The 24,674-nt window shown below is 35.8% G+C and overlaps 3 protein-coding genes across 36 annotated transcripts in view; 2 read left to right on the top strand and 1 right to left on the bottom strand.

The window, feature by feature from the left end:
* The first annotated feature begins 1,431 nt into the window (after window positions 1-1,431).
* On the top strand, window positions 1,432-5,874 carry LOC119265386. 4 transcript variants are annotated; one of them, XM_037545812.1, is made up of 6 exons: window positions 1,438-1,554; window positions 2,162-2,506; window positions 2,995-3,072; window positions 3,967-4,059; window positions 4,951-5,000; window positions 5,127-5,874. In XM_037545812.1, exons 1-5 carry the CDS (start codon window positions 1,509-1,511, stop codon window positions 4,962-4,964), a joined length of 576 nt encoding a protein of 191 aa, XP_037401709.1. In that variant the 5' UTR covers window positions 1,438-1,508; the 3' UTR covers window positions 4,965-5,000; window positions 5,127-5,874. The 4 variants fall into 4 exon arrangements, 3 of the variants coding, with proteins under 3 accessions (XP_037401707.1, XP_037401709.1, XP_037401708.1); XR_005131620.1 differs by having other exon boundaries at window positions 1,439-1,554; window positions 4,951-5,032; XM_037545810.1 differs by having other exon boundaries at window positions 1,432-1,554; window positions 4,576-5,874.
* Window positions 5,875-9,228: 3,354 nt separating this feature from the next.
* Window positions 9,229-21,811, top strand: LOC119265375. The gene is made up of 7 exons (XM_037545754.1): window positions 9,229-9,435; window positions 11,963-12,052; window positions 18,467-18,781; window positions 19,234-19,329; window positions 19,537-19,653; window positions 21,263-21,302; window positions 21,400-21,811. The coding sequence occupies exons 2-7, from the start codon at window positions 12,004-12,006 to the stop codon at window positions 21,452-21,454; spliced, it is 672 nt and encodes a 223-aa protein (XP_037401651.1). The 5' UTR covers window positions 9,229-9,435; window positions 11,963-12,003; the 3' UTR covers window positions 21,455-21,811.
* Window positions 21,812-23,179: 1,368 nt separating this feature from the next.
* Window positions 23,180-24,674, bottom strand: part of cast (calpastatin) — a 49,608-nt gene continuing 48,113 nt past the window's right edge. For all 31 annotated transcript variants that reach the window (XM_017715196.2, XM_017715327.2, XM_017715204.2 and 28 more), the window contains one exon: window positions 23,180-24,600. The gene's annotated coding sequence lies outside the window, so the exon portion shown is untranslated. The remainder of the gene's footprint in view (window positions 24,601-24,674) is intronic.

Below are 24,674 nucleotides of genomic sequence, written 5' to 3'. Positions count from 1 at the left end.
ATAATAATAACAGGTTTATTTTTGAGCAGTTTTAATACCAGTGGCAGTTCAAAGTACTTTACGGACAGATGTTAAAGCTTAACAGTAATAGAGAAAAATATGAGTATTGAAATAAAATTGAATAAAACCATGACAGATTAAATTACAAGGATCAATATCAAAAAAGACATAGGAATTTAATGAAACACTAAAGTATAGAGATATGTTTACAAATGTTTCTTAAAAGTGATCACTGAGGTTGACTGTCTAGCAAAAGGTGGAATCATGCTTTGCAGTTTAGAAGCATAATAACCGAAAGAGGCCTCCCCAGGTTTCCTGTATTTTACCAAAGGCATTTGCAGAAGGCCAGCATCTGCAGATCTAAGATCACATGTTGAAACGAATAGCAACAGACATTCTGTGGAGTAAGCAAATCTATCTTGAAAGAAACAGTTCTATCAAAATAGGAGTGATATGATCTCTCTTTAGGATCTGTGTTGTTGCATTTTGTACGAGTTGAAGAGGATGGATTGTTTTTTTTGGAAGTCCAGTGAGAAGAGCATTAAATTAATCAATTCTGCTTGTAAATAATACATGAACAGAGTTCTTTGCATCACTCTGAGGCAGAAAAGAATTCTCAAATGATAAAAATCTACTTTAGTGACTGCATTTACATGCAGAAAAAAAAAACCTAGGATCTAGGATTAGATTTGGTGTGTTAGATAACTGGTGTGTTGGCAGCACAGGAAAAAGGGACACTGCACCAGTCAATGCTACAAACCCAAACCAGCGGGGAAACTAGGAGACTAGGAGATTGGCTGCTGCCACAGACATTAGATAGGTGGTCATGGCAGGAGGCAAGAGTTCTGGCTCACACGTGTACAGGATGTGTGCATTCTTGGCTTGGACTTTCTTCATAAGTCAGAGAATCTTGGCTCCCTGGTAGCATGGTGCTGTTGGTGCAAAAGAATCTGAACGTGCATTGTTAGTGCTGGTTGGTATTATAAAAGGGTGCATGACAATTGTAATACAGGGTTTGAAACTTACTTTTTCACCTCCTTTGTAACGGGGAGTGAGGTGGTGGCCATATATGCTGAGATAAGCGACTTTTATTAAGGGTAAATCCAATATCAGGGTCTAGACGGTCTATGGACAGAGAGCTAACATGAAAATAAGGTGGGACGGACATAATGAAAATAAATGGGTCAAACAAACAGAAATTGCTGTTTATCCTTTGTGCTCTTGAGTGTGTGTGTAGATTCTGTTCTTACCTCAGAACAAATCCCAAACAGGAAAACACTGGTGAATGTTAGAATCTTTGTTAAAACTTTATAAGTTGGTTTTAAGAAGCAAGTTTATCTGTGTTCACCTATGTGTGTGTACATAGATGTGCTTTGACTCTCTCTCTCTCTCTCTCTGACAGCCTCCAGTTCCTCCCTATCATATGACAGAAGAATAAGGAGGACAGTCACAAACAGTAAAGCGCTCATACACACGTAGAGTGGTGTCAACAAAGCAAACAGCCCAACATGATTCTTAGCCATGTCTTGACATTCCTGGGTCTTTTACCAGCAGGTAAGTCATCTCGATTCCAGGTTAAGTCAAAGACCTGTCAGAGTGAAATATGTAGAGCAGTATATGCAGTATTTATGGTGAATATAAAATGGATAAGGATGTATACACTAGGTCCATAGTGCCTGTTGTTATTTGACTAAGCATTTACATAGGCTTAAAACTACTATATTAACTGCATAACTTGATGTGAACATTTGTATGCAACTTCATAAATGTAGCTTCTTTTACAGTTTGTGGTAAATGAATGCAGTGTTTATACTATCCTAAACTAGTGGATGTTACTGAAGATATGACGAAGTGGTTTAAATCATTACAAAAAAAACAAAACACACACCAGCCTTTCAAACATTTTTTTTTGCTATTTCTGTTCTTACAAAACAACACTCTTTTTTGTTCTTTTCTCCTCTCCTTTCTTTCCAGTCTGATGCTTTGTCCTGTTACATAATTGTTCCACCAAAGACAGAGCGTACACTTTCTCTGTGCTGCAGTGTTATGATTGTATGATGTATATAATGTTCTATGGATAATCAGATTTAGTTTACATGGTCTGATCCATGGTCTGATGTATAGGGTTCTGCTCACTATGTCGTCCTGGTTCAACCCGCAGTATCTGCAGTGACCATTCTGTATCCCAGCCTTGGCGGCTCAGAGACCCTGACCTGTGAGTGCTCGGACCACCAGTGTCAGAAGGTGTACTGGTACCGTTTCCTCCAGGAAACCGAAAAGCTCCAGTTCCTCGTGTTTGGTAACAGCGCGAACAGTGTGAAGCATGCAGAGGGCATCGACGGAACCCGCTTCAAGATGTCTGCAATTGAAGGGTCCAAGATCATGTATTCACTGCGCATCACCGGCCTGCAGAAGAACGAGACGGGCTTCTATTCCTGCATGTTTAACAGTCCAAAGCATGAGCAGAAGAGCCAGATGCCAGCTGGATACTACATCAGGCCTGGAGGTGCCAAAAGCACTTTCTCTGCTCCTCTGTCTCTTTGTTTTTTGTATATAATCGTGAGAATAATTAAATTATAAAATAATATCCTCATAAATCTGAAAAAAAGTTTCTTTAGGGATATGTTTTAACTGAAAATCTACTCTGATAAATATTGCAAAACAGTGCCTTCGGCATCAAGGAGTGCATTTGTAACCATGTCAAACTTTTTGTTAGAGAACTTTTAGAGGCTTTAAACTCTTCGGACACATTTCACATCCAACCACCTTTAATGACTATGTTTTTACCTTTTATTTATGCATAGATTTTGAAAAGCTGGTGGAATTCCCCTTTTAGCGATTAGAATTGTTGTTATTCATTCCTAGGTCTCTATCACAAAAAACAATATATGTTTTAAAATGGGACCAACTCAGTCTGTCATGCATTATAAACCAGGTAGGTATATGTTATGTATGTTTTTGTTTGTGTTACTTTCTTTTTTCTTTTCTTTCTAGAACACACACCCACTACGCTACCTCCAACAGTCAAGATTCCAAAGAAAACAACAACTTGGGTCAATCAGCCAGTGAGAGGTATAGTATTGCATGAAAACAGTTACTGTAGAAGTTTTCTGAGCATTCAGATATTCAAGAACTTTAACAACAATACATGTTCTGTTTTGGCCTGTGCAGAAAGTTAGGAGAAGAACATACTGGGAACTTTCTGAATGTTACTAACAAAAACAACTATATCGCTGCTGTCGGAAGAAAACCTCATATCTCCATTTTTGTAGTTTTTCAGTTTTTGACATACTTTTTCATGGAGATTGGACCAAAGTAAATGATCCAAAATGACCTGGAAAAAAGTGTGGTTCCACTGACTTACATTAAAAGTAAAGTAGGTGTGTTCCTGCTCCTGTAAAGTTCTTATTTAGGAGATACAAGGTTTTCTTCCAACAACAGCAATATATTTTTAAGTGACGTTCCGGTTATAGCATAAATTGCAGATGTTCTAAAACAGGATTTGAGCTAAAGAGGGGGGAAACACTTTAAGAATTGAAAAATGTCCTCTTCGGGGCAGTCGTGGGCAGGAGGTTAGGGAACTGGCCCTGCAGCTGGAAGGTTGCCGGTTTGATCCCCAGCGCCGACAGTTCATGACTGAGGTGTCCTAGAGCAAGACACCTAACCTCCAACTGCTCCCTTGGTGCCGTGGATAGGGCTGCCCACTGCTCTGGGAAAGTGTGCTCACTAGTGTGTATGTGGTGTTTCACTTCATGGATGGGTTAAATGCGGAGGTGGAATTTCCCCATTGTGGGGCTAATAAGTATCACTTAACATTAGCATGTAGTAATGATGTCCTATAAATATTTACTATAATTTCACTGGGATGTTGTATATGGTGAAAATGCATTCAAGTATTGTAGTGTTATATATCTGCCGTATTGCCTACTATTAGCATAATGTTTGCAGTGACTGGTTCTGTTACAGGCTGTAATCCTCTGGTGCTTTGGCCAAGTGTTGGTGTTCTTCTGGTCCTGGTCCTGGTCCTGGTTCTGATCTCAACACTGTATTACTTCAGCAGTGAGTAAACACACACTCACAGATAGTGGTAGAGGCGGGGCCCACCACCCACTTCATATTTTAGGTCATGTTATTTGTTTGCAAGAATGAAAAATAAATAAACCATTAGAAACAGATCAGTGGTGACTTTTGCTCTGCACATCTTTGTGCTTCCACTCTGTAAAAACCTTAATTAACTTATCAAAACTCAAGCCCTTCATGAAGCGAGAGCTACTGTCTTAAGACAAGGAATTCTAAACGCAGAAGAACTCACGCACCAGTTTATCAGAAGAAAATACGAAAAAAAGAACTAAAGATGCTGTCAAAAACAGTTTACTGATGACACCACACTAAGCCTAGATGAAAGCGAACATTCAAACATGATGAAGAAAAGAGAGACATAAACAGCCAACATTTCGGTCTGCTGGAACATCATCACTGTTTTTTTTTGCCATTTCTTTTTTCTCATTTTTCTTTGCCTGATTAGCCTTAACATATTGTAAAATCAACAACACAATGTGACCTTTCTGTGTGGAGTTTGCATGTTCTCCCCGTATCTGCAGATTTCCTCCCACAGTCCAAAGACATGCAGTCAGGCCAATTGGGTATGCTACATTGCCCCTAAACGTAAATGTGTGTGTGACTGTATAAGCCTGTGTATCTGGCAATGAGTTATGATTTATGCAACAAAGATGTTCATTACCTAAGATTTATAGAATAAAATAGAAATAGCTTAACTCCATTTGGCCTGCTTCAGCAGTTGATGTATCATATTTATCATGATGTCAGTTTAAATAACTGTAGTTTATCATTACTGTCATTTCTATTTCCTACAGATTTCAGTAATCATATTATAGGTACCTGTATTTGTCTCAGTACTGAAAAACTGTCCTCTCTTTGTCCAAAATGCAGAACGATGCAGCTGAAATGAGATGACTCTTATGTTCCGGGCATGAAGCACTGTTAGTCTCCACAATCACTCTCCACTAATCAAGTTTGTAGACTTAGTTCTGAACATAGATGCTTAACCTTGAAAGTTTGTAATTCACCTATAAAACAATTACACACCCTTTTTGGCATGTTTACAGGTGATGATCCTCTTATGCTCTACAATAATAGTCAACAAGTCAGGCTTAAGTCCGAATAACAGAAACTGCCTTTGCCATCCATCCATCCATCCATCCATTATCTAAGCCGCTTCTCCGTCAGGGTCACGGGGGGGTGCTGGAGCCTATCCCAGCAGTCTTCGGGCGGAAGGCAGGATACACCCTGGACAGGTCACCAATCCATCGCAGGGCAGACAGACAGACACAGACAACTGCCTTTGCACAAATTTAAAATACTTCACTTTCAGTGCTACTTTCTGTTCTGAGCATTGTTTTGTCTTTATAACTTTTACTGGACTCCTTAACATCATGTAAAACTTAATATTTAAATTTTGAAGAAAGATTTCCATTTAATGATTGACTGCAAAACATTAAATGAGCTTCCACTGATCAACATGCTTGAAAACAAAGCTATCAGAGAGCTTTGAATAAAGGAGGTAAAACGCATTTCTTGCTTCTCTCTATATTTCAGAGAAATGCAAGTTTTTAGTGTGCAACATTTCTGCATTACAAACCTTCCCTTAAGCAAAAGCTCATGAATGAATATATAGATTCTGTGTTACAATATGTCCATATTAAATATATATCCTGAAAATGTGAGTTTTTTTTCCATTTTACTGGTGAATGTCACAAGTTTCCTTTAATCTAGCATTTAAATCAGAGACCAGATCATTACCGGAGAAAATCAGAGCTGCATTTGATGCACTATTATAAATGCTTTCAAACTGTTTCTGAGTCATTGTATTTTTTTAAAACAACTTTCAGGCAAGTTCTTTCTTACTTCTATACTGACTTTAAAAATATCTAGTTATTATCAGATATGAAAACATCAGAGATGAGGGACAAGTTTGGGTTTAAACCTTCAGTGTTTACCAGGTGCAGGATGTGGACTAGCTTGTGGGTACAGCTGCCCACCTGCTGCTTCAAACCAAATATCTAAGTCTCTAATGAGTTGCATCGTGTTACTAGCTGATGGATTCTTAACATGTAAGTTAATGTCCCTAGAGAGAAACTTTAACATAGCTTGTGGATACAATTGATATAAGTTTTGCCATTTATGCCATACAATTACTGTTTGGGAGGTTACAATTTCTAACACAGAAGTGTTCATAAAAAGGTTGACTACAACATATTGAAAATTAAATTAAATTAAATTCATCAACAGTTGTATATTTCCATATGAAGTCACTGTTATAAATATATGCCACTGCTCACCACCTTTTACGGTCACCTATTATTGTAGGTATAACTGTAGATTCCTCAAGTAGAGTCTTGGCTAAACGAACACACTGACAGACATAAAATCACAATCTTTTGAATGTTTTGTTTATTTGCTAATTTGGATTGACTGTATGTTGGACATGCCATCCTTTTCCCGGCTATGACCATGGACTCAGAGTTGGAGGTGCTGATCCACAAACCAACGGTTTCACACTCAGCTGCAAACTGCTCCAGTGAGTGCTGGAGGCATCCATGCGATCCAACCAAAAGAACAACATCGTCTGCAAATAGCACAGACGCCATCCTCCGGCCTCCACACATAATGCCCTCCTGACCCCGGCTACGCCTTGACACCCTGTCCATGAATATCACAAACAGGAGAGGAGACAGGGCACAACCCTGGTGGAGTCCAACGCTAACACTGAAAGAGTCCAACTTAATGCCGAGTATACGAACACAGCTGTAACTCCGGAAGTACAGAGGTTGAACGGCCCGGAGTAGTAGCCCCAGCACCCCATACTCCTGGAAGACCTCCCACAAGATATTTCAGGGAACGCAGTTGGCAAACTCCCATGCCCCCTCAACAATTCGTGAGAGGTTGAGAAGCTGGTCCATTGTTCCACAGCTGAAACAGAATGCGCATTCTTCCTCCTGCTTGGATAAGCACCCTGCACTATACCAATAAGAGTCCTTGGGCAAGACTCCTAACACTACCTTGGCCTACTTGTGTAAAATGATCAAATTGTAAGGTGCTCTGGATAAGAGCATCAGCCAAATGCTGTAAATGTTAATCCTCAATCTGAGGTTCAACTAGATTATTGTAGATAATAAAGCACTCTTAATGGACTGCAACTCTTAAAAATGTGCACTAATGTCATTTAGATAATGTGATATTTATATATTTGCGATTGTTATTTAAATGATTTATTACTAGTTTATAGGTAACTATATAGTTAATTATGTAGTTAATAGTTAATATTTTAAAAGTTAAAAAAGTGAGTATACCCCTCACATTTCTGCAAATATTTTATTATATCTTTTCATGGGACAACTTTAAAAAATAAAACTTGGAAATAACTTAAAGTAGTCAGTGTACAGCTTGTATAGCAGTATAGATTTACTGTCCTCTGAAAATAACTCAACACACAGACATTAATGTCTAAAAAACTGGCAACACAAGTGAGTACACCTCACAGTGAATATGCCCAAATTGTGCTCAGTTGTGTCGCTGTCCCTCCCTGGTGTCATGTGACTCATTAGAGTTACAAGATTCCAGGGGTGAACGGGGAGCAGGGCTATTTCTGTAGTACTGGATGAATATTTTTAACCACAATATAATATTAAATAGGTATAATGTTCTCACTTAACAAGTGCACTAAAATAGAACAATTGTTGACATATATTGTTATCATACCCATAAGTAATGGATGTAATACTGCTTAAATTATCTCAAAAGGGCTCCAATAAAGACATTGCACTACAGGCTCCAGTGCTGTTGCACCTGACGATAATATGCTGTACTGACATAAAGGGCCTTAAACTAATGTGACAGACATTTTCTGTTTATAACACTGCTATAAAACATAATTCACAGTTAATGTAAATTATAAAGTTGGGGTCTATTTCTTAATGCCATTTGTCAATATATTTCTCTATATATTTTGGTTCTGTTAATTTTTCTTAAATTAAAGTACAAAATACAGCTTTTATTAAGGTATCCCTAATAAAACCAGCTTGTTAAAATAATATAAGACAATATCCATTAGAAGTAAACATATGTCTTTTTTACTGACTTTTACTGATAGAGTAGATTTGTGAATGTAACTATTCAGCTTGTGCATTTAATGACTAACCCTAGACGCTGAACAAGCATGTTTTATATTACCTGATTCAGCACAAACTCTCAGTAATGCCACTTACAGGATAAAAAAAAATGCAAATAACAATAAAAAATACAAAAACATCCCACCCACACACATTTACACTGAAAAAACAATACAAACATACATAACAAAACAGTTTGAATGAAATCTCTGTACAGTAAATCACTTTATTGTCGTCTGAAAGTCAATTGCATTTTCCACCACGTATCAGAACGTGCCTGTGAGCATTTTTCTCAGAGCTGTCAGCAGTTTTTTTCTGATAGTACTAGTGTGTGCATTTATATCTAGCTGTATAGAGACACACAACATTACTTCTATCTTGAAAGCATCTATGGCTTCCCCATCACCGCCCTTGAAAGTAATTTTTTCAGCACTTTTCTTGAAGAAAATCTTGTTTATTGTAATGTCGGGGTCTTTCAGAAGTTGTGCTGAACCTGATCGCACACTGCAGCATGCTAATCCAATGTCAGTAGAGAATAAGATAAAAAAATGTAAAGAAATTATAACATCTTAGGTACATGGTTCTCAAAAAGGAAAAAGTGAGAAAAGTAGACCTAAGATGCTGACAGTAGTGGTTGGTTCACACTGCAGGAGACCTCACTGTCATTGGATTGTTTTGGACCCAAAACAATAGATCTAAGAATTATAGTGTATAACCATAAGACTGGTGCATGAACAAAAAAAAACAACAAACAAACAAAAGGAAAACAGTGAGAATGTAGCACTAGGCAAAACAATGTATATGTTACTATTAGCCAGTGATACATCCATGAATAAATGTTGAATGAACAAATAAACAGAAAGGAAAATCCATAACAAATAATGCTTGTTGCTCGGACCACAAAAAAAGGTGCAGGTGACCTCACTGATGTTGTGTTACTTTCCCACTGACAACATGAACAAACTCTCCTGATACAAGAGATTGCAACACTGAGGTGCTGCAGAGGAAGAGAGAGAAGACTAGACCACAACACGACAGCAAATATGAAACTTGCCAACAAGCGAAAGTGACTCTTTCCACTCTTCTGAAGAAGCTGCCCCTCTTGAACGTGTTATTTAGACACTTTTATTCCTTTTTTTCCACAGACCTACATAACATCAGCTTTCCACAAGTGATTTAACTGCTGTGTCTCCAGTACCTGCTCTGCCTTCCAGTCTGAGTGAACCACTGCAGTGAAAGGAACAACGTGAGAGAAAATGATTTGTTGTGTTATGCATTTATAATCCTTATTTAAAATCTTTATTTGATTAAACATTTTTTGGATTAATCAATGTGAAGATGAAGAATTTGATTGGTAATCAACTGATTTTTGAATAATTAACTGATGATTCACTGTTTGATTTGTTTGATTGATTGATTGATTGATTGATTGATTGATTGATTGAACTACCCTCTTCCATTCCAATTTGATTTAAGCTACAAATACAGTAAAATTGGATTTGTAACCACACTGGGTGATCATCATGATTATTCCAGTTTACCAATGATTACCATGTGTCTTGTGGTCATTGTTAGATAAATCTTTTGTAATAAACAGCCAAACCACCTTGTAAAAGGGTAGTCGATATGTCCAAAAGTACCATATCACCATTAGCAGATTTTTATGACGAATGACACGAATCACAGTATTTCCAGTAAGTTGTAACGGACACATTAACAGACACATTGCCACATTTAAAAGTCTACAAAAAGCAATGCGTTCAATGATGTTTTAAAATAAACTTTTAGCACTGGTAATAATAATAATAAACTACTAAAATAACTACTTGCATAACTTTGGGCATACTTTCAGTCAGTATGACCACTGGCTGAAATTACAGCCTCCAAACATTTCTTGTTGCCAGCCAACAATCTTTTTTTCCCTTGATTTAGGATTTTAAACCCATCTTACATCACATAGGACTTCCAGTTCAAAAATATGATCATTTGAATTGTTTTTCAATATATTCAATTCAGCAAAAACGGTAATTGTGCATTACGTTTTGTAGAAATATGTCATGTTTAAGTTTCTCTAAGCAGACATGGATTTTTTTTGTTCAATTAGAAAATCAACAAAATATTTCATTTGTCCAAGGGTGTCCAAATATTCACAAACAAGTATATGTAGAAATCAGATGTGACTGAATAGATGAACAGATGTGAGATCAAGGCATTTCAGTGTCCGATCAAAAAAGGAGTGTACACATTTAAAACTTTTGTAACGGTTTCATAGTTTTATAACCTCAATTAAATACAAATAAATACATTATATTAGGTAGCACTTCTCAAAAGTGAGTGTTTTCATGAAAGATATAAAGTATAGCAATAGCTCTGTCTCAGCATTATATTATCAAACCAACATTGTTCAGATATTTGGAATTTCTGTTCAAAATTTGGAATCAGTGCATTCAAAAATGTAAACAACATTCAAGCAATTTGGTTGCAGATAAATCCATATATATATATATGTATATACATATATATATATATATATACATATATATATATATATATGGATTTATCTGCAACCAAATTGCTTGAATGTTGTTTACATTTTTGAATGCACTGATTCCAAATTTATCAAAACAGTCATAAGTTGTTATTAACTAATTAATATATATTAACTATATATATATATATATATGCTAGTCCAATTTTATGGGTTTGAGAATATTAATAGGAAGCTATAAAACTAACCACAAAGAGAAAGTATGAAAATTAACTTGACAAAGCCAGTTAATAACAACTTATGACTGTTTTTGATAGCTTTATTGAGTTTATATGGTAATCCAGGTAGTTGCTATGGTGTTCCAGCTGTAAAGCATGAATAAATAATAAAGAATGTGATGATAAAATTTTAAAGCAGTAAACTTTGAAATTATGCATAATTATATGTAATATCTGTACTGTACAGTACTTCATAACTTTTCTTGAAATATCATATATAAAACGTGAAAATACCTATTGATGTCAAGTTTAAACCTAATATTTAAATTTACATTGTATGTGTTGTTGTATAAAATAACAAAAACTATTTGTTGTTAAGATGACAATTGATTCCAAACTTTTGAATGGCGGTGTTTATATTTAAATCTCTGAGAATGGAGTGTAGTGTTGATTGCCTTATGTATAAATACATGTAATATGAATATATATTCAGAAGCACATTTCTTTTTTGTCCTATCCTTGTCCTGACACTTTTCTGAATAAAGTGATACCTTTCTAGAAAGGTGTGTCATTTAAAGTAATCTTAAATCTGCTGGATGTTAAGAAATGGGGTCAGCTAATGCACAGTCTAGTCTAAAGACTTGACTGTTATTTGTAATGGCAGTATTTAACAGTATAACAGTTTTAGAAAAGACAGAAACGTTTACAGCACCACGAGGATCCCTAGTGGCTTTTAAAGGCAAAACTACCCACTACAGAAACCTGAAACCTTTAACATGTAATCACTATATTTAAGACCCTAAGTCTAAATATCAGTTCACTACAGTCTGTTTACAGGCATGATAAATCATGATGACAGACATTTGTGTTGCTAAATCTTAAATGAAAAAGACAATATAACAAATAAATTATAAAATACAAAGGATAACAATTTAGAGCCTGTAAACTATATCTATTCTCTCAGTTCAAGAAACAATGACAAAGAGAGAGGAGAAAAGAAAAACAGGGTGGAGAGAGGAAGAGGGGGTCGATGTGCTCTCTTCCTTACAGTTCTCATCTTCTTCTAGTGAGCTGTGGAAATTTGAAAAACCAAACAAGAATCAAGAAAATGTTTGGATTCTCCACTGGACTTCTGCTCCTTTTATTCCTGATTCATGGTAAGCTCACAGTTTTCTTACTCCAGATATATACATATTTCTGTCAGAGCTATAAGCGGCTTCTAAACCGAATTTTGAAGGTGTGAGACAGACTGTAAGAGGGTGGCCGCTACCTTTTTTGACAGTCGATGGTTTCAAAATCAATTTAAAACCACCAGCTTTGATTTCACATTATTCATCATTAATGGCAGAAGCAGTTCTCATAGTCCCTTGAGTTGAAATATTCAAATGGTGAAACAGACTGGTCTTCACATGTAGCTATGTAATTTTTGTAACCTAGATATAGTTATGCAATAGTATAACCATGATAGTATAGTACAATATAGACTTCACACATTTCAATTTCCAAAGAAATTTGGGATGCTGTGCAAAATGTAAATAAAAAAAGAATGCAGTGAAACTTGCAATTTTAACACCTCTTACCACTTTCAAGCATACAATTAAACATACAATAGTAGACTGTTGCTCTTGTTAATAATCATGGATAAAAATAATGCACTTACTCATACATATTAATTTTTCTCTATCCTTACTCCTGCTTTTTTCAAATTTTTTGGTTTGTTTTATGTAAATCTGTATTTTTTTGTTTGTTCTGTTATGTTTTACTTTTGGTATGTATACTTGTTTTTGTATGTATCTGTTTTTATGTGCCGTGGACCTATTTTTATTGGGGCCTTTCGGCCAGGTCATGTTTGTAAATGAGAACTGGTTCTCAAACATTTTACCTGGTAAAAAAAAATAAAAATGTGCAAATCATTTAACCCTATATGTAATTGAAAATAGTACCAAAACAAATGTTGAAACATTTTGAAATTATATGCTTTTTTTGAAAAATACATTCTCATTTTGAATTTGATGCCAGCAGCATTTTTTTAAGTTGTGATGGAGCAACAAAAGGCTAGCAAAATTATGTAATGCTAAAAAAAAAAACAAAACAGTAGAATACCTCACAAACAATAATTTTTAATTGGACAGGTCAGTCACAGGATTGGGTATAAAAAGCTTACCACTCCATGAATTCAAGAATAGGTTTTTCAAGATAAAATACCAAAAAACTTGAGGACTTCATCATCTTTCAGTAAATAATATCTTTAAAAGATTCAGAGAATCCAGAGAAATCTCTGTATGCAAGGGACAAAGCCAAAAACCAACATTGGATAGCTGTGACCTTCGGGTGTCCTGTGGTTCGATTAATCAAACATTTTAATTTTATTTGGAAATTATGGACATTGTGTCCTCTGGGCTAAAGATCATCCAGCTTGATGTCAGCATACAGTTCAAATGTCACTATACATGATGCTATCATGGGGGCAGTTGTGGGCTGCTCACCGCTCTGGTCAAGTGTGCTCACTGCCCCCTAGTGTGTGTGTATTCACTAGTGTGTATGTGGTGTTTCACTTCACGGATGGGTTAAATGCAGAGGTGGAATTTCCCCATCTGTGGGATTTAAAAAGTATCACTTATAGGGGTGCATTAGTGAGCAACATATGCTACCATCCAGATGACGTCTTTTTCATGGACGGCCTTGCTTATTTCAGCAAGACAATGCCAAACCACATTCCATACTTATTACAACAACTTGACTCCGTAGCAAAAGCATCCGCGTGCTAAACTGGCCTGCCTGCAGTCCTGACCTTTCATCCATTGAAAACATCTGAAACAAAAACTATGATAAAGGAGACCAACTGTTGAGCAGCTGAAACTTTTTTTAACCAAGCAAGATGGAAGAACTTTTCACTTTTAAAACTACAGCAATTGGGCTTCTCAGTTCCCAAAACCTTGCAGAGTGTTGTTAAAAGAAGAGGTGATGCAACACAGTGGAAAACATGACCCTGTTTTTGACTGGCATCAAATTCAAAATGGGTATTTTTTCCAAAAACATTTCTCAGTTTCTCAATTTCTCAGTTTCAACATTTGAAATGTTGTCTTTGTACTGTTTTCAATTAAATACAGGGTTTGATGATTTGATTATGATTTGCATATCAATGCATTCAGATTTTTTTTATTTATAATTTTACGTTTCTAACATAATATACTCCCATATCCCACCCCAATCCAACATCCACACACAAAAAAAAGGGAGAGGATAAAAGAAAAACATAACTAAGGTACTTTTAACTTGTCTAAGAACTTATTCCACATCAAATGAAAATGTCTCTGAGCTTTTTTATCACAGCATCTCAATCTCTCCATCTGGACAATGTGTGTCATCTCAGACAGTCGTCTTTTAAAACAAAGGGTAATTTCCGGTTAAGAAGAATGACCTTTTTGGCAGCGACCATACTGGTCATTAGAACCTGCTGCTGAATTCGAGAAAAATCACTTATAGACTTAGAATAGCCACAAATCGCAACAACAGGGTCAGGAGACACTTGGATATCAAGTACATTAGAAAGAAATAAAAATATATTGGACCAAAAACCGTGTAAGACTGGACAAAACCAAAACTGAAGAGCCAAGGTACCATCTGCAATCTCACATGTCACAAAGTTAAGATACTGATCCATAGATTCTAGATAGTTAAGTTTTTTTAGTTATGGAGTCTATACAGGACCTTGAACTGTATCAGCCTGTGCTTTGAATTGCTGGAGCAATAGGAGATTCTGGACAGATTCTCTTCCCAGACATCCCTGTACAAAGAAGCGCCAATATCTGCAGCCCATGAAGCTGTCAGCGTCCGGGGAGGAAAATAAGAGTATTAGAAACGCAGATATTAGGTGCTGTGAGTAAGGGTTAATAAGAAATAAATTAAAAAATGGATCATCTGTTGGTTTATAGATGTAATTTGGAATGTTTTTTTGTACATAATGTCTGACCTGTATGTAAGTATGTATGAGGAAGACTATACATGTATTTATCTATCAATGGTGCAAATGATGTAAATTTATTTTCTTGTATACTAAATATATAATACTAGATAATACTAGATAACCAATACTAGATAACATTTTTTCAGCCCAGGTGGAAAATGCATGATCCATAACAGAAGGAGGAAAAAGATAATTAAGGAAGAGAGGCGTATGAATGGAGGTTGCAGGAGGTTCAAGGAAGTCCTTAATTTGGTTCAATATTTGAAGTGAATTCCTCAAAATGAATTTTTTGCCAATCAGCCCACGAGCAGATCTTATGGTTAAAGACAGAAAAACTAGTAAAGAAGACCCTGTAATTGATTTAACTTCCAGATTAACCCAACACAGCCTCTCCTTTGACACTAGATTGTACGAAGATCCCAATTTCCAAAACATAAGAGCTCTAGCATTTTTAGCCCAATAATAATGTTTAAGCACTGGTCAGCCAATCCTCCATCTAAATAGAGCTTTTGTAGATGAATCTTAGAAATACATGCTGTTTTATAACCCCATACAAATTGCATTATTATTGAATATAATTGGTTAAAGAATGTAGCAGGCACAAAAATGGGGAGGTTTTGAAAAATATACATACATTTTGGTAGTATCACCATTTCAATTGCACTGACTCGGCTTATCATAGACAAAGGAAGCAGATGCCAATGCTCAATGTCTGCCTTATGTTAATCTACCCTGCTTAAGAAATTTAACTTAAAAATCAATTTGGGATTCATCGGCACTTTAAGGCCAAGATAGTTAAATATTCCTCAACCACTTTTCTTATTTAAGAAAAAAGGATCTAAGGTTCCAGTCAGAAGCAAAAACTCACTTTTGGCCCAGCTGATAGTATATTCTGATAATTTGTCAAACAAATTTACATAATTTAAAAGACTAGGAACTGGCGTGGCTGGATCTGAGATGTACAACAATACATCATTGGAGACTAACCAGACATTCCACTTCCCCAAATGTAATACTGTGTATTTTTTGGTAATTCCTTATTCTCATAGCCAGTCGCTGCAAAGCAATATTAAAAAGCAGCGCAGACACAGGATCACCTTGTCACACCCCTCTGTACAATTTAAAAGGAGAAGTGGGGTTGCCATTTTTAATATAGATAATACATTGTGTTTTTAGAAACAGTGTTGTATTACAAGAGCTGTAAAAAGAAATAAGGTATTTAGATATGTTCAAAATTACAAACAGAGCTTGGTGATTATACAATAACTTAGAAAGCTGTAAAGCAAGTATAAATAATGAAGAATGACTATTTCAAAAATAGTGATAAAATCTTTAAGCAGATAAACATTGTAAATACATGATTACAGCACTTTATTAAATAAACATTAAATAAAACATTTTAAAATGTTGCTGTTTACAAATATTTAAATCTGCACTATAACTGAATGTATAAAAATTCTAACTATTAATTATCAAGATGGCAAAAGATAGATAAGGCAGTAAATCAACAGACAACAAGTAGCTTCAGTGACTAAATAAGGCTTATTATGTAACGTGGAGCGATGAGGCGGACGCATGTGCGGAGGTAAGCGACTTTTATTAAGGGCAAATCCAGGGTCGTGGTCAAAACGATCCAGGGTCAAAGAGCCAATACGGACAGATCAGGGGACAGACATGACATAAACCAGAATCAAACAACAAACAGAGACCGAGACATCAAACAAAGACCAATACATCGAACAAAGCCCGACCAACACAAGGGGCAAACACAGGGCTTAAATACACAGGGAAAATGAGGGTCAGGTGAAAACAATCAGGGCGGAGTTACAAAACCAAAACAAATGCACATGGACAAACCAAAACAAAAAGGCACATGGAGTGGGATGAGCCAATCGTGACATATTATAACTTTAAATCATACATTGCAAATCAAATATGAATGAAATAATATAGCTGCAAGCGGCAATCTCTGGGATCCAGTGAGGCCTTATTGTCAATAAAAGACTTTCTAATAAAAAGAAAAAATTTTAAGAAAGGCTTCAATTTCTGGCTAATGGCAGCACTGTATTTTTGAGACAGTTTATTGGTAAGGAGCAATAATGAACCAAGCACTATTTTAGGCACTAGCTTTCTACTTTTAACTATTGTGATAATTGAGAAATATAACTGAAAAGTAATTCAGAGTACACCCTCAGTTTGTCACTCTGTACATATATCTCAAGTTTGGTTATAATTTGGTTTGGTGCACAATTTAGGAAAATATATTTGCAAAGTGTTAGATCTTAGTGAGATGTATAATTTGAAGACATTATCATTTTATTATTTTAATCTTAGAAAGAAAAAAAAAATATTTCAGATTGATGGCGGTTCATTAGGCATTGGATAAGATGAGGCTGATTAAAGCAAATTATAAACACTTCCTACACTAATTATTGGTTATAGTCCAATCAAATTTAGTCACAATCTCAGCATTACTGATGGATCTGACCTTGTGTCAGAATAAACCAGGCTGTACTGACTGATTCTTATCTTGCAGTCATACTACGCTTAAAAGGCAAGATCTTTTAATAATTATTGAGAATATGTCATCACTGGTTATTTAAAGACCAACTTTGAGAGAATGCAATAAAAATCCAGGGAGCAGTATGAAAAAAACACTTTTCAATCTTTGGTGATTTACTAGAAAACAATAGTTTTTGAAAAACTGGCAATTGCAAAATTGTTAAGCTGATACAAATACAAAACATTCAGAGACTTTCTGTGTCTCAAGAGAAATATAGGAAACGTTTTAACTGTTTGTATGTTTGAAGTATTTGCAGTTAATGCTGAAACTATAGTACTGCCTATTTTGTGATCAAGATGGGTTTAAACATTTTCTGTGCAATTTTGAAACATATGTATTTTAGCAAAGTGTTAGGTCTTACTGATACGTGCATTTTGAAATCATTATTGTTTTCTTTATTTCAATCAGAGACAGAAATAATAATAATAATATTGATAAAAATTGAATAAAGTCACACAAGATTAAACATTGTAGGGGCTTATTGAGGCCAATTTGAATTATACTTTGTATGCTTGTTCAGATGATGATTGTGTTCATTTTTTCCCGTTTTTGTCAAAATCAAAGAAATGCTAATGAAATTATAGCCACTACATTTAGAAAAATATCTGCTGAATAGATTGATTGATAGCTTGCAGCCATTCTGTGCATTGAGATCAATTATTTACCTACAGACTCCAAAGACTTCATAAAGCTAATTCTTCAAATTTTGAACAATTGCAAGCAATTTTGAAGAATTTTAAAAAATTGGATAAAAATGTCAGCCTTAGGATTTGAAGTGTTTTATTTTTCTCAAAGTTAAAATTAATAGGAGTTTTTCTTGATTTTTTAAATAGTGGCACTTCATGGCAGATTTGGGTCAAAATTGATAGGCAATTAAAGAGTGCAAATATGGACAAATCATTGAATTTTTGAGATTACTGACCAATGCTAAGCCCTCCACATGCCTGCTGAAAGACTACGAAACCTGGAAATGCAATAGGGTTCTATGCGCCTATCAGTTTTGTTTCATTTTAATATTTATGTAAGGTTTTATTTGATCAGGTGCTTGTTCTGAGGTACTGAAGGAGGGTGAGGATAAGGACATTTCATGTGACCCAAGCTCATCAGGACAGACTGTGTGGTGGTTTCGGCTGAAAAACAACTCAGTGTTAGAGTTCATAGCATCTTTTACCAGTTCTGGGGACAAAAAAGCAGGAGACATGGACAGCAAGTTTGACCCTCAGAAGATGAAATCTTCAAAACGTTTAACGCTGAAAGGTTTCAAAAAGGAGACGGACAGTGGCTCCTACAGCTGTGCGTCTATCAACAACAACAAGCTGAACTTTGGCCCTGTGACCAGCCTACAAGGAACACCAGGTGATGAGCTGCATATTTAGCGCACTAACCATAACACAAATAACCTCACTAATTACAGCACCACACACTCCGTTTTCTTTTCTCTCTTCTTCATTTTAATCTCTTTTTCTAACTGCCAGCCTCCCACTTACACCTGTAGGTACAGTGTACACTGTAAAGAATGTTTGGTTTTTAATAAAAAGTTACTTTTTTATCTTCAAATTTAGATGTAAATTTCAAATAAGTTAACAGAATGTAAGACAGAGATTATTGGTCTATTTGCTATTTAATGTCATCAAAATATTATGGCACATGTGCTAAATGTGGTGTCCTTGATGTCACACAGCTACCAGCATTTACTGTTTACTGAGAGCATCAGGCATTCAAGTGATCTTCTCATTGTGATTTATGTAATATATATTATTTTGCAGTGATACTGTGATGATGTAACTGAAAAAAAAATTCTTTTTTAGACCCAAAGCCAGAAACCAAAGTGGTCGCAACAACCAGAGAGACACCTGAGCGCTTCACGACTAAATCCACAGTGTTTTGTGAACCTAAAGATCAAGGTTATAATAAATTATTATTATTAGTAGTAGTAGTAGTATTACTAGTAGTATCAGTGTATCAGTGTTTGTAGTAATAATGTTTCTATTTGTGGTTTCAGTAACAAAGTGAATTAATTGCTGTAGGGACGACTTGCTGACTTTACAGTGTGTTTGCTATAAAAAGCTGTTTGGATCAGTGATACTGAAAGTGATGTGCACTGTTGGCAGGGAGAAAGCCGGTCAGCGCGGTCACTCTGGGTTGTGAGCTTGTGATTCTGATTCCTTTGGCTGCAGGCAGTGGTCTTCTTCTCATCCTACTGATTATCACCATTCTGTACTGTAACCGTAAGTACTTTCAGCAATATCACTGAATTACAGGGGTTCTATAATCATCCATAGAGCGCACAGTATTTTGACCACTTTCTATACCATGCTGGTCTCTTATCATATTCACCTCATCTTCATTAAGCCGAAGTACAAAAGACATATGTGCATATTAGTGGGACTCAACATGTTTTATTGTTTGCTATGTAATTTTAAAAATATCTGAACAAAATATATTTTTTATATGAGCAGCCTGCACATCTCTCCTCCAACTGAAAACAGAAACTTTGTTTCAAACCATTGCTGTTTATGAAAAATTCAGCCAAAAGTGGCATAAATAAAAATATAACAAGCAGGGTTAACTGTAACACACTGGAGGCTAGTTTCAACAGTCTCTACATATCTGGTAAATCAATTTAATCCAAATTGTCACAATAAATCCAATACAGTTCAAGCTTCCCAACATAAATAGTCTACAAAAAATACATTCATAAAATATAAAGAGGCTCTACAGGAGAGTTTTCGCTTTTAATGACTTTTCTTGATAATTTTAGAAGTATTTGAGTAAGATTAATAATATGCTTAGATAAGCAGCACTGAAACAAATCTCAGTAAGAAATGAAGACATGAACTTTGTTTCCAGCACCTGCTGTTTATGAACAATTCAAAGTAACAGAAGGCGGGGTTAATTGTAACAGAGGGGCCAGTTTTAAGTCTATAGACAACACTGGTAAATCAATGCAAACACAATGAACTCGAAACAAATCAATGCATTTTAAACCAGATGACCTTTCCAATCTAAATATATAAAAAATATATTAATCAAAATAAATATTCATCAAATTAAAAACTTGTGATAAGAGTCTGTGGCAAGTGTGGTAAATGAATTTTTTGACCCCAAAGTTGAAGAGCAAGTACCAGTACAATAACGCTGACATATATTTTATTTGTATAACATCTGTGGTACGATTTGATGAATCAGTGCATAAAGACATCCAAATATCTGACCGTTTTTAATTTACGTAATAGGAAAACAACTTCTCTAATTTCTGAGGCTGAGCTGTAACAGCATGTTTAAACTAACCCCGCCGTGTGGAGGCTGCCCTTTAGCCTGGCAAGCTTTCACTGTGCACTATTTACATGCTTCAAACCATTGCTTTACTACAGCCACCAAGAAGGCACATAAAATATTGTATTTAAGACTTTTATCTTAAAGCTTATGATGAAAAAGTAACTTTAATATCACAAAAAACAGTCTTCAGGGTGAATCTGGAGAAATACCTGACTGCTGTCAAAATTCACAAATGACATAGCTGTGGAAATACATCATGACTAAAAGCATTTTCTGCATTAAACTGCCATGTTACATTTGACCTTGTGTTAGTTTGTGCCCCACTTTCCTTTTACTCTTTTCATGTTGATCAAAAGCTGTATGCTTAAGAGTGATTTTACATCAAAAGGAACTGCACAGTGCACTGTGAACGGAAGTATAGAATTACAACATAAACACAATGCTGCAAAAATATACATCCCAAAAAGCTGAACATGCTGTTAATGCAATTACTGCATTTATTAGCTGCTATATTTCAATATCACAATCACAATACAGCTGTTCTCTGATCTCCACAAGGCACAAGAACAACACGATGTCCACATCATTACAAAAGACAGTAAGTATTTATTTTACAGTTTAATTTGGAGTATTTTTCTGTAATATAGATTCACAATGTAATGAATGTCTCTACTTTTAATCTTTCATATCTGCAGCTCCCAAAACAAACCAGCAGGCCAGAGGCCTCCATCTCATCAGACCGATCTGTAGTCTCTGTGATGACAAACTAACTAATGCCACCTCCTATAGAGAGCGATGCAGTAAACATGGTTAACCTGTATATTTCAAAAATACTCATCACTTTCAAATTAAGCCTGTTGGCTCTCAAATTGCCCAACAAGCTTTCAGAAATGTTCCTCTCAAGCTGAATTTCTGGTTTAAATGTTGGTTCCACATAAAAATCACGCAGCAGACCAAGGTTCTAATTCTAATCAATCATGCTTATAGGCTATTTTGATCTTGTGTGTGTGCGCGTGTGCATATATCTTTTTTTTTTTCTTTTTTTCTTCACTGACAACCCACTTGAAATTATACAAGTGGTGCTGGTAAAATAATTTTAAGTGTATTTCTAACTATTCATAAATAATTGACATATGGTATGATGTATTCAATAAATTTAAATAAATAAAATTCAATTTTACACAAACATCTAGCAGGTCTAAACACATTTTTCACAATTTCCAAATGATTTCAAAAGCATTGTTTCCCTTACACCAACTAAATACTATTTTCAGATTTCCTTTATAATTTTTTTACACTTATCTGCAACTCCGTGTCCTGCCCAGGAAGAGTGATCACAATGTAGACCAATTTATTTATTTATTTTTTCTGTAAATGAAACGGAATGAAACCAATCACCATAACCAGCATACGTCTTCATTTTGTTTTGTTATTTCTCTGCTTCTCCACTATTCAGTTCTCTTGAAAAAGACACTGATATAAATTGTCAGACTGAGAGCTGCTTTTTGGGGTCATCTGCTTGATTGTGGCACAGCAGATGAAAAGTTGGTGCACAGAGGAAACACCTTGCAGGCCTTTGCAAAAGAAGAACCGCATTTACATTGCTGTGCAAAAGTCAGAGACCACCCTTTCATTTATTTTTCAAGGAAAGCATTAAAAACGGAGTTTTTCAGTGTCAAAAAAGCACATATGTGACATACACATAACATCCTCTACAGCGTAATCTACTATCTAATATTCCAGGGTTAATTTGCTTCCATCCTTTCAGGAGACCTGCTTTCAGAAATCTGCAGGGAGTTCTTCTGCATATGTTCTTTCCTTCTTCTTGACAGCTACACATCCTTTCAGACCTAGTGTTGGGATGTCTTCTCACTGTGGAAAGGTGGACATAAACACCTGTGACGTTTTTTTTTTTCCTGAAGCAAGTGTTACATCCATCTAAGATCTACATCCATCCATCTTTGAGTACTGATTATCTAATGGTGACAATTTCAGGGATCTACCAGGTTTACGCATTTAAACTCATTTGGCTTTCCTTCCTGATGCAAGTAGATTAATTTAGATCTAATTGCCTCAAATTTCTTGTGTGTGTGAATGCTTGTGCCTCTTTGAAGAGGAACAGAATGTCAGTAAGTCTACTGGAAGCAGCTTTTGTTGGGAGGACTTTGTAGGAGAGAGTTAACGTGGCAGTAGAGCACAAAAGTAAATAAACTATATATGACACATAGATTTAATATACTGTCAGTGTTGGAGGATTTAGTAATATTCTGCATATTTAATGACCATTTTTACTTGAAACTGAGTAAATGAAAGGGTGGTCTTGTGCACAGTACTGTATAACACACTAAGGTTCACACCTTAGGCACTGACCACAAACAATACACATCCCTTAGTGAAAATGACCCTTCACAAATCTGTCTGCATTAAGTATTAAAGTTTATAGATACAAACAAATGAAACGACACAGAAACAATATCAAACATGTCCACTGTCTTTTTTTATTTAATCAGAAGAAAATCCCTCCTCCATAACGCTGTCCCTGGGTTAGAATAAGAGCATTGCACTTCAAAAGAAAGGCACAATATTGTATAGACGATATCACCATGAGAGGAAGACTAAGTCTATCTTGATCACTTTGGCAAAACAAGACCTACAGCAGGGGATAAAACGACATGGCATGTTTTGGGAAGACTTCTGGGACTAAAAGGTGCATTTCATGTTTAGAAAATACAACATACGCAGTAATGGTCTGTTGGTCCTAGCTGTAGTGCAGATGTTTAAATGAGTGTCGGTTCAAATGAAAATGAAACAAAGACTCATAATTGGTATGCCACATCCTACTCAAGCTGAGAACATCACGAGCATGGTGTTGCTACAGGCCAAGGTCAGGTGGTATTACACGATTCATACTTTCTAACCACATGACAGCTTCACTGGTGCTGAAAGGAAGTCTGATTGTAAGGCTTGCCAGTAATCTCTTTCACTCCTCCTGCTTTTTTCAGTGCTAAGATATAAGACCTGGTGCTACCACAGCCCATCTGCAAGCAACAGTGAGAGGCACTATATCTTGCAAGTGCACTTCAGAAAACCAAGACAGACCCTTTGAAACAAGATACACAGGAAAGCCCTTCTGCACAAATATATTCAGACATCATGTAGCCACAAAGAACTACATTCAACAGCATTCAATCATCAGCATCACAATCCAAAATACCATTTACTCAAACACCTTTAATACAGTTCTCTACTGTAAACTAGAGGATGTAAACTAAAACGGAAGTGCTGTACACTAGTGTCTCCAGGTGCATGGCTTATCAAACAGCTATATAAAACTTTTTTGTGTACAAGTCTGCAGAAATACCCCTGATACAAAATGAATTCATGCAGTATACTAGGTTTAATCCGGATGGCACTTCTTGAAGTGATGATTACCTAATACAGTGATGAAGGGAGCACTTCAGTGTCCTTCCATCACTGCAAACATGGGGTTGAACAGATACTCTGTCAGTAATAAAGATATTTGCCCCTTTTCACTTTTACCTGTATACTCCAAACAGAAATCAAAAACAAGAAAAAAAACAAAGCAACATTCTATCATGGGTTAAACCAAGCAAGGAATTACTCAAAACACATACTTCTCAAACTTCACAGAGTCTGCTTTGCTGATTTGGGATCAGTATTTGTTTGGCGAAGCTGATCCCAGATCAGATTTCTTACTTTGGGAAGACTGATAAATATGGGCTGATGCATGTTGGTGTTTAAAGTGTCTGTTTGTGTAAAACTGTGCAGCTAAATTCTGTACACCTTTCTACCATAACAGATTATACACATTAGTACGAGCAGCTCCTTTGATTGGCATTTCTATGTGTGGCAGGGAGATGTAGTGTTGCAGCAACCTGAAAGACAGCACGCAGAACTAGAGTCAGTAAATTAAGTAACTAATTTTTTTAGACTATTTTCTAAGATTTAC

This window comes from Pygocentrus nattereri, chromosome 16, assembly GCF_015220715.1.
Source record: "Pygocentrus nattereri isolate fPygNat1 chromosome 16, fPygNat1.pri, whole genome shotgun sequence".
NCBI lineage: Eukaryota > Metazoa > Chordata > Actinopteri > Characiformes > Serrasalmidae > Pygocentrus > Pygocentrus nattereri.
The sequence above is the reverse complement of the archived record's forward strand: the minus strand, read 5'-3'. Positions and strand labels throughout refer to the sequence as shown.